The 17,205-nt window shown below is 40.5% G+C and overlaps 1 protein-coding gene across 1 annotated transcript in view; it reads left to right on the top strand.

The window, feature by feature from the left end:
* Positions 1 to 15,678: 15,678 nt before the first annotated feature.
* Positions 15,679 to 17,205, top strand: part of SHANK2 (SH3 and multiple ankyrin repeat domains 2) — a gene marked incomplete at both ends in the record, with an annotated part of 241,253 nt that continues 239,726 nt past the window's right edge. The window contains one exon of the mRNA XM_084208756.1: positions 15,679 to 15,882. Within this exon, the coding sequence (XP_084064882.1) occupies positions 15,679 to 15,882 (204 nt within the window). The remainder of the gene's footprint in view (positions 15,883 to 17,205) is intronic.

The raw sequence follows: 17,205 nt of genomic DNA, 5'->3' as shown, positions 1-17,205 counted from the left end.
ATATCTGACAGAGAGAACAGGATGCTGTGTTTGTGTTCAGAAAAGTCAGGGATAAATGAATGAAGTGTGTCATTTGAAGTTGTATTAATTTAGGCATCTTCATCCTGTCACTGAATGTTCCCAAGTGCTTCATTTTTGAGTGTTTCAGTGTATCCCTCTTCTGTGCCATCCTCATAATTTAACAGGGATGGCTCTTTCTCTGTGGCTGTGCAGGCATCTGTGCAGATAAGCTGGCTGGTCAGCTGGGAGCCAGCTCAGAAACAGAACCTGGGAATTCTCTGGCTTTGGAAGAGAATTAAGAAATTGGACAGAAACTTGAGATTGCTGATAGGGTTGTATAATTAGTGGATTTGTTTGTGTGAGGCAGAAGAAGTGCATACTTGTAGTTGAATTTATTTTTGGTTAGTAACTTTTACTTTCCTAGGTGTGTACCTGGGCCTGGAGAAACACCCCAAAGAAAGTTACCTTCCTGCTTGGAAATTCTTTAAACTGTGAAAAAAGGAATGGGAAGATCTTGATGTTCTCATTCTGCTTGCTGAAATTCACACAATTTTTGAAATGTTTTCTCATTTTGCCAGACCTTGGGGAAAGTTTGCCCTGTGTCAGATCTTTTGAGAATGTTCTCTCTGCAGCACAGTGGTTACAGCAAGGGCTTTCCTCCAGCAGTGGCAGCAGCTGGGCTTGGGAGGCAACATCCTGGCTGATTTGCCCGGAGGGGAAAGAGCAGGGAGAAGGAGCTGAGGAGAATGCCTATAAATACTGCATGGCTGCAGCTCTGCTGCTCCCTGAACCACTGTTACCACTGCTACAGTGCACTCTGCAAAAATGTCACATCCCTTCACTGCTCAGCACTGAGTTGGGTGGAAAGCAAACTGCACTGTTTGTTGGGGGTGGCTTGGAGTCACCCTGGCATTATAGAGATGGATTTGATCAGGAAAATGGCTTTTGTGACTGTGCTGTCAGCCTTTCCTCACTCCCTTATCCATCTCCTTCCACTTTCCAATGGCTCTTTAATTTACTGCTCAACTTCAGCCAAAGTTTTTAAAGGATCAGAAATCCCTGAAGCTGTTATTTTCCTACAAATATGTTGGAAATGGGTGGTTAGGTGTAGGAGAGACCCCCACTGGAGCTCCTATAGAGGGAAAAGCACCTTGCCTGTCACGGTTGGTGTTTTTCCAGGGGGATGAGCCTGTGCATGGCCCTGCTCTGCTGCCTGGCCACACATGGAAGTGATGTCTGGAAGGGGAACCTCCTGCAGGGGAAAGTGCTGGGATGTGCAGTAACTGAGGCTTTCACAGCACAGAGATTTATTTAGGGATGCATTGGAGATTCTGAGACAAAGAGAAGCTTCTGCTCCACTGATCCTGGGCTGGAGGAGAGGGAGAAGCAGGATCTGGGAGGGGACTCTGTCTTTGTCTACCAGTGGGTGTTAAGGGAATCCCATTGCAGAAATAGCAGAGAGGACAGTTGCTCACTCTTCCAGTGTCAGAGCCTTTCTCCACTGTGTAACACATCCAGTCTCATTAAGAAATCAGGATTGGCACAATTTATTTTCATTTTCCTGTGAATTTGCAGTATATAAATACTCTCATATAAAGAGTTTCTCCATCTCTTGGCAAGCCATGGCTTTACAAGTTGATTTGCTTATCCTTAGGGTTAGCTCTGGACAGCACAGTGAAAAGCAGGTCAACATCCAAAATGCAAAGTGGAACCATGCTGCTGGGTAAGAAGAGTTTGGCCCCCACACACAACCAGCTTCTGGCATTCCCCTCTCTCCCACTATCAAGTGCAAGCTGTTGATGTGCTCTTACCTTTATTCAGTCTGACCAGATGTAAATCGTTCTAAAGGCAACAGACCTGATCTTGGAATATGTTGAGCTGATGTGTCAGTGTTTGAGAGCAGTTTTGGGAAGTTTTCTCTCTGATATATGCAGTCTCACATTATTCTTCCTCTTTCTGGATCCATTTAGAAACTGAAAGCTGGTTTCATGAAAGAGAGAGTTCAAAAGAAGAAGCCGCTTATCCCATTTCAGATTAAGAAACTGGTTAGGTCACTTTATTTTGGTTTCTTTTCAGCCTTCTGTCTTCTTTCCTTGCCTTGCTTTGCCTTGTGAGAACTTTTTACCTACCTTTCCTATAGCCCCAGTGGTCATGGAAATCACATTTTTATCTTCCACCTTAAAAATGCAAAACCTACCTGGCTTAATCTCAAATGCAGCTGGCACTGGTACAAAATACAGTAGTTCAGTGTGGGAAATGTCCTTTAATAATTGCTTTTGTTGCTGCTGAAAGAGCAGAATCACACAGGTGCCGGAGACAGATATACAAGTATTTTTTCCCACTCAGAGCATTTTGGATAGGAATGTTTGTTTTTAATGAAATGTGTCAAAGTCTATATTTAAAATAAAGAATGGGCTTAAATACACTGAAAGTATAATAATTTAGCAGTATTTTCTGATGGAGAACCAAACAGCAAGTACAACAAAAAATGGAGTTAGTCAAACTTTGTTGCAATGGAAATACCTGAATTTCCCTTTCCATTTAGATCTGTAAAAAAAGGGAAAATATGTAACAGGAAAGAATTTTGTTCAGCATGAGTTTCTGACCATCAATGAAGGCAGTCATACACACTTGGAAGCACAGCTTGATATGGTTATCTGGATGTATGCTGTGCCCAGAGCTGGACTGGGATGCTCAGCGCATGTTTGCTGATTTGGGGAATTCCCTTGAGGGCCTGCAGACAGCAGACTCAAATTTCAGGATCTCAGGTGGACCTGGGGAGGCAAAACCAAGCATTTTGCTGCTCATACTTGGGCTGGTCAGCAGATGCACATTCCTGGGATGCTCAGAGCTCTGGCAAGATTTAAATCAAGGACAATGTTTGTGGGGAACAGCAGAGCAGCACCTTTCACCTTTTGTCAGATCTGGCCTGAAATGTCTTTCTTAATAACCAGAAGAGCCTATTTTTGTCTCAGTGCTGACTTCATGAGCCAGAAGCACTCTGGAGCGAGTGAAGCCACAGCAGGCTCTGCCCTTGTAAAGCTATGCATAATGTTTATATTACAGTATGAGGAATACTTTGGAAATTGGCAATGTAGTAAAATTCCTCTCTCCTTTTCCTATCAAAATCTCCTTTGTGGAAAAATAAAATCTCCTTGAGTGTTTCTGCTTTATAACATTTAAATAAGGTGTCCATTGGGTCACTTAATTTCTTTCTTCAGCAATAAATCTTTATATCTTTGTTTTTGTTCAGGAATCTGAGATGAAAGAGAACTAGATTCTGATGATCATCTTGTCACTGTTTCTGTCACCTGTGTTGACAGGTAAGTGTGCCAAGCTGGTTTTGGAGACAAACTGTTTGAATTATTTGTGTCAGGTGGGCAAAGCTACAGTTACAGCCCAGGACCTCACCCATGGGTTGTGCTGGATGCTGCAAAGGTGTTTTTCAACAAACAAGTGGTCAAAAATGCTTCTAAAACTTTCTTGATCTCCAGAAAGAAACTGTTCCTCCTTCTGCTTTGTGGTGGTGGATGGGTTACAAAAATGATCTCAGAGCAGAGGAATTTGCAGTTGAACTGCAGCCTGGCTGTAAAGTCTTGTTGACTTTTATCTTTCTCCTCCCCAAAGTACCTGAAATATGAACTAGCAGATGGATGAAGTTATCATACTTCTTGTGTTAGATGTGACAACCCCCTGTTTTCATCTAGGGGCAATTTATTAATGAGGTTTCTGCAAATTTGCAGCTGATGTTAGGATTGGATGAAGAATTTCTTGGATTTTGTACAGTTAGTTGAGAACTGATGGACTTGAGCTCCTTGTGATACAGCACAATCATATTTCTTTTATCTCCCTTACCTTACCTAAATGCTGCATTTTCAGTCTTTCCTATTAATAAAGACTTCAAGTCCCTACATTTTTTATAAAGGTCTTTATCATTCCTTTTCTGATTCTTTCAAAACACAGTCCAAAAAGTTTTGGCAGCACTCTGGAGATGACTGGGAAATTCTTATGCAGAACAATTTCTTGAAGTAACATCACTTTCTTGGCTTCCATTTCAATCATTAGAAAATAAATTGAAGCATGAAATTCAGAGATCAGAAAGCTAGAACAAAAAGGACACTGATTGAAACTTAGGTTTCCTTTTGGTGAAGCATGATGCTTCTGTATGATCTGAAAACTAAAAAACTCATTTTTCTCTGTGATAAGAGGAACTGAAGGTGCCTTTTCTTGCACTGGCTACTGCAGGTGTCTGTGTCAATGTGCATTTATGAACACAGATCAAAGATTGGATAGTGAGTCCTAACAGTGCCTTTGGATGAGCACTGGAAGAAGAATGAAAATACAAAAATTATGTAAAATGTGTCAGGTGGGTTGCTGTAATGTGTGTGGTGACATGAAGCAGTATAATTTGGATCACTAGTATGTAAAAATGGAAAAAGGAGAAAGATTTTAAAAATGTGTGCCTCAAAGCTCAGCCTAATTAATTTCTAGCTTATCAGGTCATTTAATAATTGACTGTTTGCTTCTGTGGTAGAGCTACTATCGAAGATAAGCACACCAATCTAAAGAGAGGGCTGCAGAAACAGGTGTGCAAATTTGGATTTTAAGTGTGTTTGACAATGTGTTGAGTTGATGGGAATAGCTGTGTTCTATTGGCTGAAAAGTTTGCAGGGATACCTTCCGCTATCCCAGGGTGCTCCAGGCCCTGTACAACCAAGCCTTGGATACTTCCAGGCATCCAGGCTCAGCCACAGCTTCTCTAGGCACCCTGTGCCAGGGCCTCACCAGCTCCTGACTGAAGAATTTCTTCTGGATCTAAATCTCCTGTCTTTCTGTTTAAAACCATTCCTGCTTGTCCTCTCATTATCTGCCTGTGGAAGAAGTCACTCTCCTTTTATATAAGCCCCCTTTAGGGAGCATGTAAGAAATCCTGCTTATATGTAAGTGGTCACTTTCCATGTGTGACTGAAAAACCAAGAGAAGTTTGGGTTTATTAAGAACTGCAGAAAACTTTTGAGGTGAGGCAACTAGTGCTGGCAAGTGTGGGGAAAAAAAACCCAAAACCAGTTGTGAGGGAGGCTTCATAAAAGCTGTGGGAGAACATTAAGGAGACACAAAACCTAATAGCAAATCTTTTTAAATGCTTCTTTTCTTTAAAAGTGTGGAAAAAGAGTATTTCTAGTTTTATGTCAATGCTGAAAAGGGCATTTCTCATGCCAGCTCTGCCTCCTTCATTCCTGCAAATGGCAAAGCAGGGAGAGGGTTTTGTAAATCTCATTGATGGGTATGTCCTGAAGGGTTTGGTTCACATGATGGGCTTCGTTATTGCCTTCTCTGCTCAGCTGCATAACAGAAAAGCAGAGCTGCCTGGATGCTGTTCCTCCCCTCTGACCAGGTGCAGGCACATGTAGCTCTGGTAGCAGCAGCATCAGAAAATGTGCTTTGCATCACAGTTCCCACCTGGAAGCACTGGGGCAGCAAAGTGAGGGGTACCTCTTACAGGGTCAGCCCAGCCCCCAGTTTTATAGAAACCCAGGAGCCCTTCCAAGCACAGTGTTCCTGGGCATCACTGCCTTTCATTCCTAGGAAGTCGTGGTCACACGTGGGTGTCCTTCACAAGGTTCTGTCAAATTCTCTCTCAGCAGCTGCTTCTTTGGAACATTTTATTAAATATTTTCCTAAATACTTTCTCTATGGCAGAAAATGATAGTAGTATGCCTGGAGTGCAAATGATCCTGGTTTTCTTATTAGGATTATTTTCTATCCTGATTCAATCAAGTGGGGTTTTTTTTTTTTGGTTTTTTGGGTTTTTTTGTAAGTGCTTTTATATTCAGTTTGCATATCTTGATTAGACTGTGATAATTTCCATGGCTGGAATCTCCAAAGTGTGCTGTCAAGAAATTATAAATGGTAATGAATTCACTTAATCAGGACTTCCAGGAGTACAATCAACATGAAATCTAGTCAATTAGAAATAAATCTGTTTAAAGTATTTCTGGTTCTCCAACAGTCTCGTTTGAGACCTTAGGTTACCTGAGACTGAATTAGAGACCTACACAGACAGGTAGAAAATACACTTTGTAAGAAATCACTCTAAAGGGGTATAAATGAGTCCAGAAATTTAGGTGATGCTGAAATTTGTTTGAATCTCCATTATAAACTAAGTTACACAGCCACCAGCTGGAGAAAAATTGTGGTGCTAGCTGTGACTTGGCACTCTGCAGACCACATCTTTCACCTTGTGTTTAGTTTTGGACCCATCACTGTACAGGAAAGATATGGAAAAACTGGAGCAGGTTCTGTGGAGGGCCACCAAGAAAAAGGGAGCTGGAGTGTTGTCCTTCAAGGAGAGGGATAGGTAAGCCTGGAAAAGAGCAGGCTTCAGGGAGACTTTCCAGCAGGCCTGGATAAAAGCATGGACAGGCCAAGCAGAACTCATTGCTGGACCTGCTCTGGGCAAGAGGGTGAAATAAAAATCTCCAGAGACTTCTGTAGCCCGAATGACTTGGTGATTCTCTGAGTCTAAGGCACAGCAAGAATCCAGGTCGTTGTGTTCAGGGAGGCTGTTTTTATTTTGGTTCTGCATTGAGAGAGAGGGCTACTTGAGAAAACCAGCCTTGCTGTTATCCTAAGCTGCCTCTAAATTAAAGGTATTGTGAGCAGATAACCTAGGGTAATTTAGCATGCTATTTATTTTTAATATTAAATTCCAAACTAAACCTAGCATTTAAATAGCAAAAGCTGGAAGAGTTTATGAATCTTGATTTTCACACAATAACATTCTTCCTATTTTCTGTTTCCTTTCTTTTTCCTGATGGTCACAAACATGGGTCTCAGTCTGTTTTCTTCTTGCCTAAGAAGTGATATTTTATTTCTTGAGCTGTTTACTGAAGGTAATAATTAAACCTTGGTAGTCAATGAGGAAGCTGGCTCTTTTAATCAGTTTAATTGGGTTGATTGCATAATTTTTGGCTGGCTATAATTTGGTAAAAATGAGTTTATCTGTATAATGAATTGAATCGAAAATCTGAAAGGTCAAGAAAATAATTTATTTCTCAGTTATTCTATGGAATCACTGTGCTGCCTTGGTCAGTTTGGCAGATCATTGAACCTTTCTAAGCCTGCAAATATTTCCTCCACACTGTCATCACCATCCTTCACCTGCGCAACCCTAAAGAATGTTCTTGGTTGTGCCATGAGCACAGGCTGGAGTATAAATTAAAGCTCAAAATATGCTTAGCTTGGGTTGGAAAATAGCTGGGGAAGATGCAGCTAAGGTCAGCAGAGCTCCTTTTTCAAAATTACCTCTGAAAAAGACAGAAGTCAGGGAAGTTTTTCTGCAATTCAGAGAAGCCTGGAGACCATCTGTCCCCAATAACTGGGGTATTTGCTGCAGACAGGCACAGATGTGCAGAGGGATGGTGAGGACAGGGCACATGGCTGTGCTTGCACTGGAGTTCGGCTAAATCAAGAGCTGTTTACCTGCCCCGTTCCTCCTCCTCCTCCCTTTCTGTGTCACTGTTTGTTTATTGCTTCCCCCTGGATTAAGGAAAGAAATGAAGCTGGTGTGGAGATCAGGGAAAATCCCCCCCTACAGGCTCTTTGGCAGGGGACTGACCCGGAACTGCAGACCTGGAGAGTCTGAGCTCTGTGCCCCCAAATCCCACCTGCAGATACTTGCAAACCTCAATGGGTGTTTCCTGCTGAATTGAAGTAGAAATGAATTAGTTGAAATTAAATGAGAAAAAAAGCCCTGCATACACATGGAGAAAGGGTAATTGATTTTATTTGTTGTGCCTGCTCTCAACCAAAGATAACTCCTCCTTTTATAAGAAAAAAAAGCATTTATTTGAAGCTTTGCTTTCTTTTTTACCTGCCATGTTATTCCATTGATTGCACTAAGGCAGACAATGAGACTATTTCTGTCAACACAGCAAATCAAATGACATAGTAGTCCCCACCAGGATCACATCTGAGGAAAATTCAGGTTAAACTTCATAGCGAGCTCTAAATGCTAACCTGTGTGCAAGGAGGAGAGGAAATCTGCTTTATCTATATTCAGGGCTTGATCTAATCTACATAACAAGACACCAGCAGTGCTTCTCTGTTAACATTTTATTCTGCTTGTATTTGAATTATCAGAAAAAAATCTATGGGTAAAGAGGAAAGATGTTGATAAACATCAAATGCAAATTAACAAGTGACAAAGCTACTTTGTCCATCAGGGATGTGAAATTGAGGTAAATATGTTCAACAAGCTTTGATTTTATTTTTTTCAGACTCCTGTTGTAAATCTTTTTAAATTCTCTTATGTCCTTTCCCTTCCAACATATCATAATCTTTTTGATATTTACATAGCTAAGTGCAAGCAGAGGCTGGGAGCAAAAAGGCTGGAAAATAAAATGCCTTGCCGTATATGGTAAGAAAATTTGGTGGGTACCCCAAAATGACCATTTAATCTATTTTCTTGGAAACAGACTATTAAAAATTGAAGTGGTGTAGTACTTAAGTATTACTTCAAGAACATGTTGTAACTACTCACATTGTAGCATTCTTGGTTTGGATAAGTGAAGGGAATTTTTTCTTTTGGTCAGTCCATCTGCAGCCTATTTTGTCATAGAAAACTTCCAGGATGGGGTGCCAGTAGCTGCTCTAGGCAACCGGCACCTCCCCACCTTCACAGTAAAGAATTTCTTTGTGATGTTTTATGTAAAAGCTGTTGTGCTATGAAGAAATGCCTTTCTGGATCTGGAACTGGATGAACTTTTCCATGTTTCAAGTTGGCTTTTCGTACCTTGACTGTTTTGCTCACACATACAATATTGAGTCCAAGAAGACATCTAATTTTTTGGGTACAAGTCAAGTTGTGTATCTGGGACAATGTGCTTGGTGCATTTCTGAAAACATTTTGTTGTTTTCAACCCTATTTGGATTAGTTATTTAGCTGCTACTTATGAAGCTTTTTTTTTTGTCTATCAACTATTTAAAGTGGTTTAGAATTCTAGATCAATACATACTAAATAGATGAATTTTCAAGCTGAATGTTGCTTTTACAACTAAGTGCATTCAATTCCTGTAAAGATCTTATTTAATATGTCAATGTGATTATTATTTTGCCATAAGTAAACTAGAGTTTCCACTGTAAGGAGTATTTAAACAATGTCTCAGGAGCACAGTTGTCTATCTGTTGGAGAGCAGAAGTTCTAATAAATCTGAAAACTAGAGGCCATGCTAAAAGCAACTGTAGAAATGAACAGAGCCTGGAAGGGTAGCTCTGTGGGGCTCATGGGGCTGGGCCTAATTCCTTGTCTGGAAGAAGGACCTTTAAATAAAGGTCAGCCAGAATTGTTCTGGAAACATTGCAAGGGCTTAAAAGAAGCCACTTAAGAACTTATATTGCCACTGGGAGTTGGCCTCTACTGTAAACTTCCCTGTACTGGTTAACATTTTAAATACTTGCCATGTTTCCCCTATTAATATGTTTGAATCATTATTGTATCCATTCTAACCAATTTTACTGCTCCACCCTGTCCTAAATCTTTACACCTGCTTCCTCTTCCTGCCAGCAGGTTCTGTTTTGTCATGTTGAAATCCTACTTCAAGAGTTTTTCATGTTGAAATTCCACTTCAGACATTCAAAAGCCTTTTCTACATCTGCTTCTCTGCCTGTCTTCCAGCCTTCCTTATTAAGCAGAAGTTGCTTGTCTCCTATATTATTTGTACTTATCCTTGCCCAAAATGACTCTTTACATCTGCCTGGCTGAACTTCAGCCTTTCCATGGAGATAACGTTACCAGCTGAATAGTTTACAGGGAAAATAAATGCTAAGTAGAAGGGACAGAGAACAAAGGAGAAATTTAGCTTCCAAAGCTGCTTGGTAACGAAAGAAACTCAAAACTGCCCTGTATTTGCAGAAATAGGCTGCTTGTGTAGATTTTGTGTGTATGCAGCAGTGATAATGGTGAAGTACCTATGTTTAAAAATACTAAAATAAAAAAATATTACCTGCTTACAGACCCACTTTAATCGTATGGTGTTGGCATTTAAGACTCTAAATACCAAAAGTTAATGGGACTTAGCTGCTTCTTAACAAGTCTGCAAATAGGCATGCACAAGAGAACTCAGAAATAAGTGGCAGGTTTGACAATTTCTTCATACAATTTTCTTCTTTGTTTCCTTAAAAAATAAAAGGTGGGGTGAACTCTCACTCTTGAGCCCTTCTGCAAAGCAATTTGACACTTGTTCTAGTCACCCAGCAAAGAAATAAGGGCTGCTTAAATCTGCTCTTTAACAGGGCAGTGAAAACAGTCTCCTGGTGGTGCTGATGAGAGCCAATGGATATGACCACTGATTTTGAGTATTGATTTCCAATCAATAATTCATCCTGGAAGTATGAGATGCCACATTGATAAACAACAGCTTCAGAGAAAAGTACAGGTGGAATTTTTGCTCATCATTCTGGTACTGTCATATTTGTGTCAGCACTCATCTTCTAAAATATTTATCTGGCTGTTTCAGTTATTTAACAGATCAAAAATACATCATCACCAGCAAGTGAATTTAAGTGAGGGACTGCTGAATGGGGAATAGAGCTGTAATTAGGGGAGTTGTTTCTGTCTGGTGGAGCTGGGAGAGAAGGGAGCTGCAAGTGCCTTGTCTCCCCTGAGGTTTTGCTGTGGATTGTTTAGCACTCCTTGTCCATGTTCCAGCTTTCTTCTTGCAGATATTTTCTTTTAGGTTTTGCCTTTGCCTGGCTGGATTTTGTCTGTGCCCTGGTTGGAGTTGTGGAATTTGGGTAATAACATTTGGTTGATAACATTTCCCTTGGGGTTAATCAGGTGGCTCTGTTTGTGGAGATCTCTTCCCTGTCGCTCAGGCAGTGGTGTCTTGGATCCACTCTGTGTTGGCAAACATCAATGCTGACTTTGGATGAAGTGGTTCTGCCCTTTTCAAGCCCTGGCAGTTCACTTCTGGCCCTGTGCCATCTTCCTCCTGCTGCTTCTGCAGACATTTGCATAGTGATCAAGTTCAGAGGCATGATGGATTTGGAAACCAACCTCTCAAAAAAAAAAAAAAAAAAGAGCTGGAGTTTGACCTGGGTCAGTGCTTTGTTTTGCTTCACCATTTGTGTTGAAGCAGTCTGGGGACAAGGGTGTAGCCCTCTGGGGTGAGAAAAAGGGTGGGCTTGCATTTTGGGAGGCAATGCTGGTTACTGCCAGCTTTAAAGTTGGAGTGCAGAGGGAGCTTGAACCCATCAAATTGCAAATTGCCCTTCGGAATTGGTCTTCAATTCAAATTTTCCTCTGCATGACCTTTTCTGCCCTACCAGGGGGAGGTGTGAAATGCATGGTGTGCTTGGACTCAACCCCCCACCTTCAGCTCTATCTGAAGTGCATTTTTGTTTTAATATTATTATAATTAGAAAAGAAAATGCTTGATCTTCTCCAGCATTTTAATTTAGTACCTCATCAATCTGGTTCTTGAGCTGTTATGTGTAATCCTGAATAAAGCCACAGAATCCAAGTGTTGGGAGCTCTGGCAGGTTTTACACAGAAATCCCTTTCCTGAATAGTTTTCCTTCAGAGTTAATGACTAAATATCTCTTTCTAGCAGTTACTATTCCTCTCCCTGCAAATTTTTCTCACAGTCTGGCTCATGGTATTAGTCAGCCTGTGACAATGCCCACTCTGTATCCCAGATAGTCCCACAGGTAGGTTTGTAGCTGGCCTCACAGCAGCAATCTGAAGGGCTTCTCTCTGCAGGCAACAGGGCTGCTATTGTGCAAATGAATGTTTATATAAAAATAGATTGGTCTTATCTTGACTAGGAGTCACTGACCCCTGGATTTGAAACTGTACTCTGAGACCTGGCCTTGGATAAGATATTTAGTGCTTGTCCCTCAGCTGTGTTTTAGGGATAAACAAGACCAGGAGGGTTTGATAGTTTGCAGAGTCAACAAAAATCACACAGAGCTATAAGTAAGCTGAAGATTTTCAAATGTGGTTTTTATAGTGGATTTATCTGATAATACGTGGATGTTCGGTGAAGATCCCCTGTCTGGCGTCTCTCTATTGATGGTATTTCAAACCCTTTCACATCAAGTTTACAATATCTAACTTCCAAATAAATGTAAAAATGTATATTTATTAAATTCCTTTAGTGTGATGTTCAACAACATAAAGGCTCCAAAGAATAGATTAATCTGTTGCTGCTCTTGGTTTTTCCCCTTTTGTGTCTGTTTGCAATCTCTGGAGCACACCTTTCACCCTGAGAGTGAGCTCTGGGAGTTGAGTTTTTTCCCATTTGATAACCAGTGCACTGTTTAATTCCAGCCTTTTGCAATGTTCTTGTAGGGTTTTTAACAATTATTTTCTGGAGAAAAAGGGACTTTGATGGTCATGGTTTGGACTGTTTGGAATTCTCCTTAATGGTACAGTGGCAGCAAATGGCAAAATAAGAAATTCCAGCAGATTTTGTGAAAGCTGCGGGCTGGACTGGGAAAAAAAAATCTAAAAATAGCATCTGTAAAGGGAAGGCAGCAGTCTTGAGCTCTGCTTCTTTCATCTGGCCTCTTGGTCTGAGAAATATCACCTGGTCATAGCTCCAGAGGCTGGGTGCACATCCTGCTGCTCCCACCGAGCTAAAGGGCAAGGGGCTGAGGGAGAAGTTCAGTAGTAAGGGGAGCATAAAGCCATCCTTTCACTCTCTCATCTTCCTGCTTCTTTGTGGCCTTCCTGTGTCAAAAGGGGTGTTTTACCAGCTGCAGCTCAAGCTTGCTTTGCTTAGGGGATGCGCAGAGGGCAGGGCAGTGCCTGGAGCTGGGGCACACTCAGTGTGCAGAAGTTGAGAAATGTGGCCAGACAACATGAGGTGGAACAAACCCTGTTAGTGTGACACTCCTCATTGTGTGTTTATTGCCAAGATGATGATATCTGTTTTTATTAATTTACAGAGGATCTTGTCAGCACTCCCCTACACCAAAAAAGCAGCCACAAACAAAACACGATCAGTTTAACTGTAGGAATCCTATGATCTGTTTGTTTGGTGGTTTTATTTTTTTTTTAAGAAAAGGAAGAAGGCATCCTAGACAACCATGATGAACCTAATCTATGTTTCAGCTGTGTTGAACCAATGAATTGCCAGGTAGGAATTAGGACTCTGGGATATTTTCATGGGTTATACAAATATTAGTTAGTAAGCCAGGCAACTTGCCTTTTTTTTCCTGATGTAGTAAGTTTGGTTGTGGAAAAATTTTTTGGAATATCCTTGGGACAAAAGTGAAATGGTTCCTAAAAGATAATGGGTTCTTTGTGGGAGCTGTGATAGCCAGTGGCTCTGGTTAACAAATGGTGGTATCTTCCATTTCCACACAACTTGAGCCAACAAATTGCCAGTTTCTCCAGTGTTCAAATAGTCTTGTTTAAAAAATGGTGTTTAAATTATCTGTTTCTCCACTGTGCTGGTGAGGCCCATATCCTGTTCATCTTGCCGCTGTGGATACAGACTTTCATTATCCTTTCCATGCTTACTTGTGCATTATTTTCCAGAAGATTTGGTGTCTTGTGCCTTGTTGACAAGTCTCCAAGAAGGTTCTTTGTGCCAGTATTTAGTCAACTTAAAAATTTGATTCCTGGGAGCTGGTTTTTCCGCTGGGCATTTTCCTTTCTTATTATAGATGAGATATTCCTGGGTAGTTTCTGCATGAAAATCTACTTACCAACACCTGGGGAAGCTTTTTCCTCCTAACCCAACTCTTATTTGGCTGCTGTATAACTGCAGTTTACTGCTCTCTGTAAAATCCACTGCCCTGGAATGTGTTGCACTCTCAGATGGCTTTAGGGACATACAAATCATGTGATGTTCTTTGTCTTTCTGCTCACACTCACTGGCCTGTACCTCTTATGCCCTTAAATTTTGTGTATTGTCCTGCTGTATTTTGGGTTCACATGTTTTAGCAGCAACAGAAAAATAGAGAAACCACAGAAATGTTTATGCATTTTATTGACTTAAGGTGCTTTGGAGAGCAGCATTATTCTACAGTTCACTGAAGCAGCAAAAAAATGAAATATTCCCTGCAGAGTTTTCCTTTGTAAATAGAGCCTTCCATTAAGCTGCTGTGAACTGGCTTGCTTTCAGGTTTCTGAATGCACTGGTTTTGTCTTCATTAGTAATTATAGCTGAGGGTAATAACACTAGAATTATCCTTCATCAGATACAACAATAAGGCTTGATGATGTGGGGGTGTGATGTGATGTGGGAGTGCTTGTCCTTGACCTCCAGCCTCAGGCCTGGCTCTCCACTGCCCAGCCAACCTATGGGCATCTTAAAATGGGAAATGACAGTGGCAGCCTTTGATCCCTGCTCTAGAGTCACTGCTGGGACAGTGACTAGGCAGTGAAGATGGAATGACTTAAACTGAAGTGTTAGGCACAGTGGTAAAAAACGTTTTTATCCCTTGCTGTTGTTTGACTTGTTTTACTTGGGCTGATCTGGCTGAGATCAGTATAGAAAATGTGTACTTGGATACCTCATTACACTCACCTGGTTTATGAGTGATCAAGTCACTTTACCCTTCTGTGCTTCACTTTTGCTTTACTGTCTCTTTTTAAATGTGACCTGGCAGTGAAATTGCTTGTTTGGTTCTTTCTTTCTTTAATAATTTTTTTTTCCATTAAATGCAGATGAATTGTCTTGGAGGATTACTCACAGGAAAAAAAGAAAAATACTGCATTTTTCTGGCCTCTTAAATCGGAAAAGTTATATGGTGTCCAAGCACTGCAGAGTTTGTTGGTCTTTTCAGTTTTTTTCCACTGTAAATGTTTTCCTCCATTTTTCCACAGAATAATTATTTTCATATCCTGGAGCAGCTTTGAGTTTGTGGGACAAAACCACAAAATTCATTTGCCCTTGTAGGTGGAAAAGACCAGAAGGAAAATGTTCTGCAGTTCTTAGTGTGAGACCCCTGATTACAAGTGTCTCTATTCTGGAATTAACATGACTTTCATTTTAGCCCAAGCTATATCACAGTTTAAAACTGCTTCTAAACTCTGAGTATGTATAATGGACAGATTTGGGTGTTGTTGGTTTAAAAGGATGTTGTGTGAGCCGCAAAACACAGAGCAGCATCTGTGTCTGGCTCCCTGTAGGATTTAGTTTTTTAGTTGGTTCCACTATTTGAGAATACTGACTTTCATGAAAGCCTCACCTGTGCAGATTCTTGATGTACAGGATGATGTTAGTTTAGCATTTACATTAATTCCCTGAAATGTTGTTTCACTGGGAGGAGGAAGCTTCAAAGCCAGACCTAGCTCTTAGTAAAGTTTACAGCAGTGCCAGGTTATCACAGGACTGGGTAGCTATGCTGTTTTTTCTGGATCCTTTGGGAGGTTGGGTGTGCCTGGAAAGGAAGGTCATCTTCTTTTTTACTACTCTTTTTTCCTTCTTTCCTTCCTCTTCTCTAGTAAATTGCTAGCTAGAGTTATTTCCTTTATACTCTGCCTACTCACATAATTGACAGAAAGAAATAAAAGGAGGAAAAACCATAAAACTTCCTTGTTAAATGCATGTTATTTCCAAGAAGAAAAAAAAAAACATGTAGCTGATTCATTTTGAAGACTTGAACTATAACTTATTTTTTTCTTTTTCTCCTTTGTATTGGCAGGATAAAAAAACCTTAACATGCCTCGTAGCCCTACATCAAGTGAAGATGAGATGGCACAAAGCTTCTCTGACTATTCTGTTGAGTCTGAATCAGACAGCTCCAAAGAAGAAACTATTTATGACACAATTAGAGCAACTGCAGAAAAGCCAAGTAGCAGAATGGAAGACAGTCAGAGCAACACTTTAGTGATTCGAATTATCATACCTGACTTGCAGCAAACGGTAAGGGAGAATGCACTGCAAATAAACAAAGTGAAATTATTAGCTTTACTGGCTTCAAACTGCAGTACACCTGTTCTTTTTTTTGCCTTCTTTTTTGACATATTGCAGACAAAATTCATTTTTTGTTTTAATGTCTATGCTTTGTACCCCAGTGGTTTATCTGACTGGTTGCCTCAATTAAAGGCACCATCCCTTCCAAGAGAATTTAGTGTGTTGACCTGATGAAAGGCGTGTTCATAAAGGAAAATATCTCTTTGATTTGCATTCAGAGATTTTTGGGCAAAAGAAAGAGGCTTAGGAATCCATAATCTCATCAGAAGATGAAGACTGAATCGAAAAAATTACATGTTAACTCTATGAAAGCATCATATATGGATATATATGGCTTTTCTAGTTCCTCTTCTCATGAAATAGTTTGTTATTGACGCTAGACTGGGGTCCTGCAAGAGGTCATCAAATTCTCTCTCTTTTCTGTATTTGTTGTCTTTCTCTGTCAATCTGCCTCAAAGACATCCCTTTTAGAGAGCTTGTGGATTTTAAAGTGTAAAGATGAGGAAAAAAAAGCACAAATAAACCTTTCCTTCCTCCTTTGCTGCTGTGCCTTTACTACAGGATATTGTTTCTGAACCTTCCAGCCAGAGAAACCAACACAAGTGCTGTGATAGGAATGACTGTGCTGTGCTGGAAAATGTCTTGGGAGAGACTGATTCCATCTAGATCCACAATTTGTCTGAGTTTGCTATTAATTATCTGAATTACCCTGGGTCTCCTTGAATGCTGCTGTCAGGATTTTCAGTGGTGGCACCAGCCTTTTGAAATTTCCAAGGTTATAAAAACACATCCATTTCATGGATGTGAGCCACGTATATCACTCTGTGCTGACATGTAAGAGCTACATCATGCCCTGCTGCTGTTCAAGATCTGTCTCAGATGAAACCTTCCTTTCTTCTTAATTAAGTTCATTTTTAGAAGGATAGAGATGGGCTGGATGCAGCCTGACAGGGAAAAGCTGTTTTGACAGTATGCCCTCAGTTGTGGTTCTGGAGCTCTTTTTTTGATGATTTTACTGGCTTGCTCTATCTGTGACTCTGTCAATGAAAAGATCCATGAAAATGGAATGGAAATACCAGCTTTTCTTGGTATGTGTGTGACAGCCGCAGGGATAGTAGCTTTCTGAAGCCCTCTTATTTAATTACTGTAGCTTTTAGATTAGTGATAAGTTACTTTTTGGTGTTAAAGACAAATTAAAAAACTAATTTTATCATTTTTTCATTTTTGCTTTACTTTTTGTATTTCTTTTTCCTTTTCAATAGACTCTTCCTG

This window comes from Fringilla coelebs (genome assembly GCF_963513975.1).
Source record: "Fringilla coelebs genome assembly, chromosome: 6".
NCBI classification, from domain to species: Eukaryota; Metazoa; Chordata; class Aves; order Passeriformes; family Fringillidae; genus Fringilla; species Fringilla coelebs.
The sequence above is the reverse complement of the archived record's forward strand: the minus strand, read 5'-3'. Positions and strand labels throughout refer to the sequence as shown.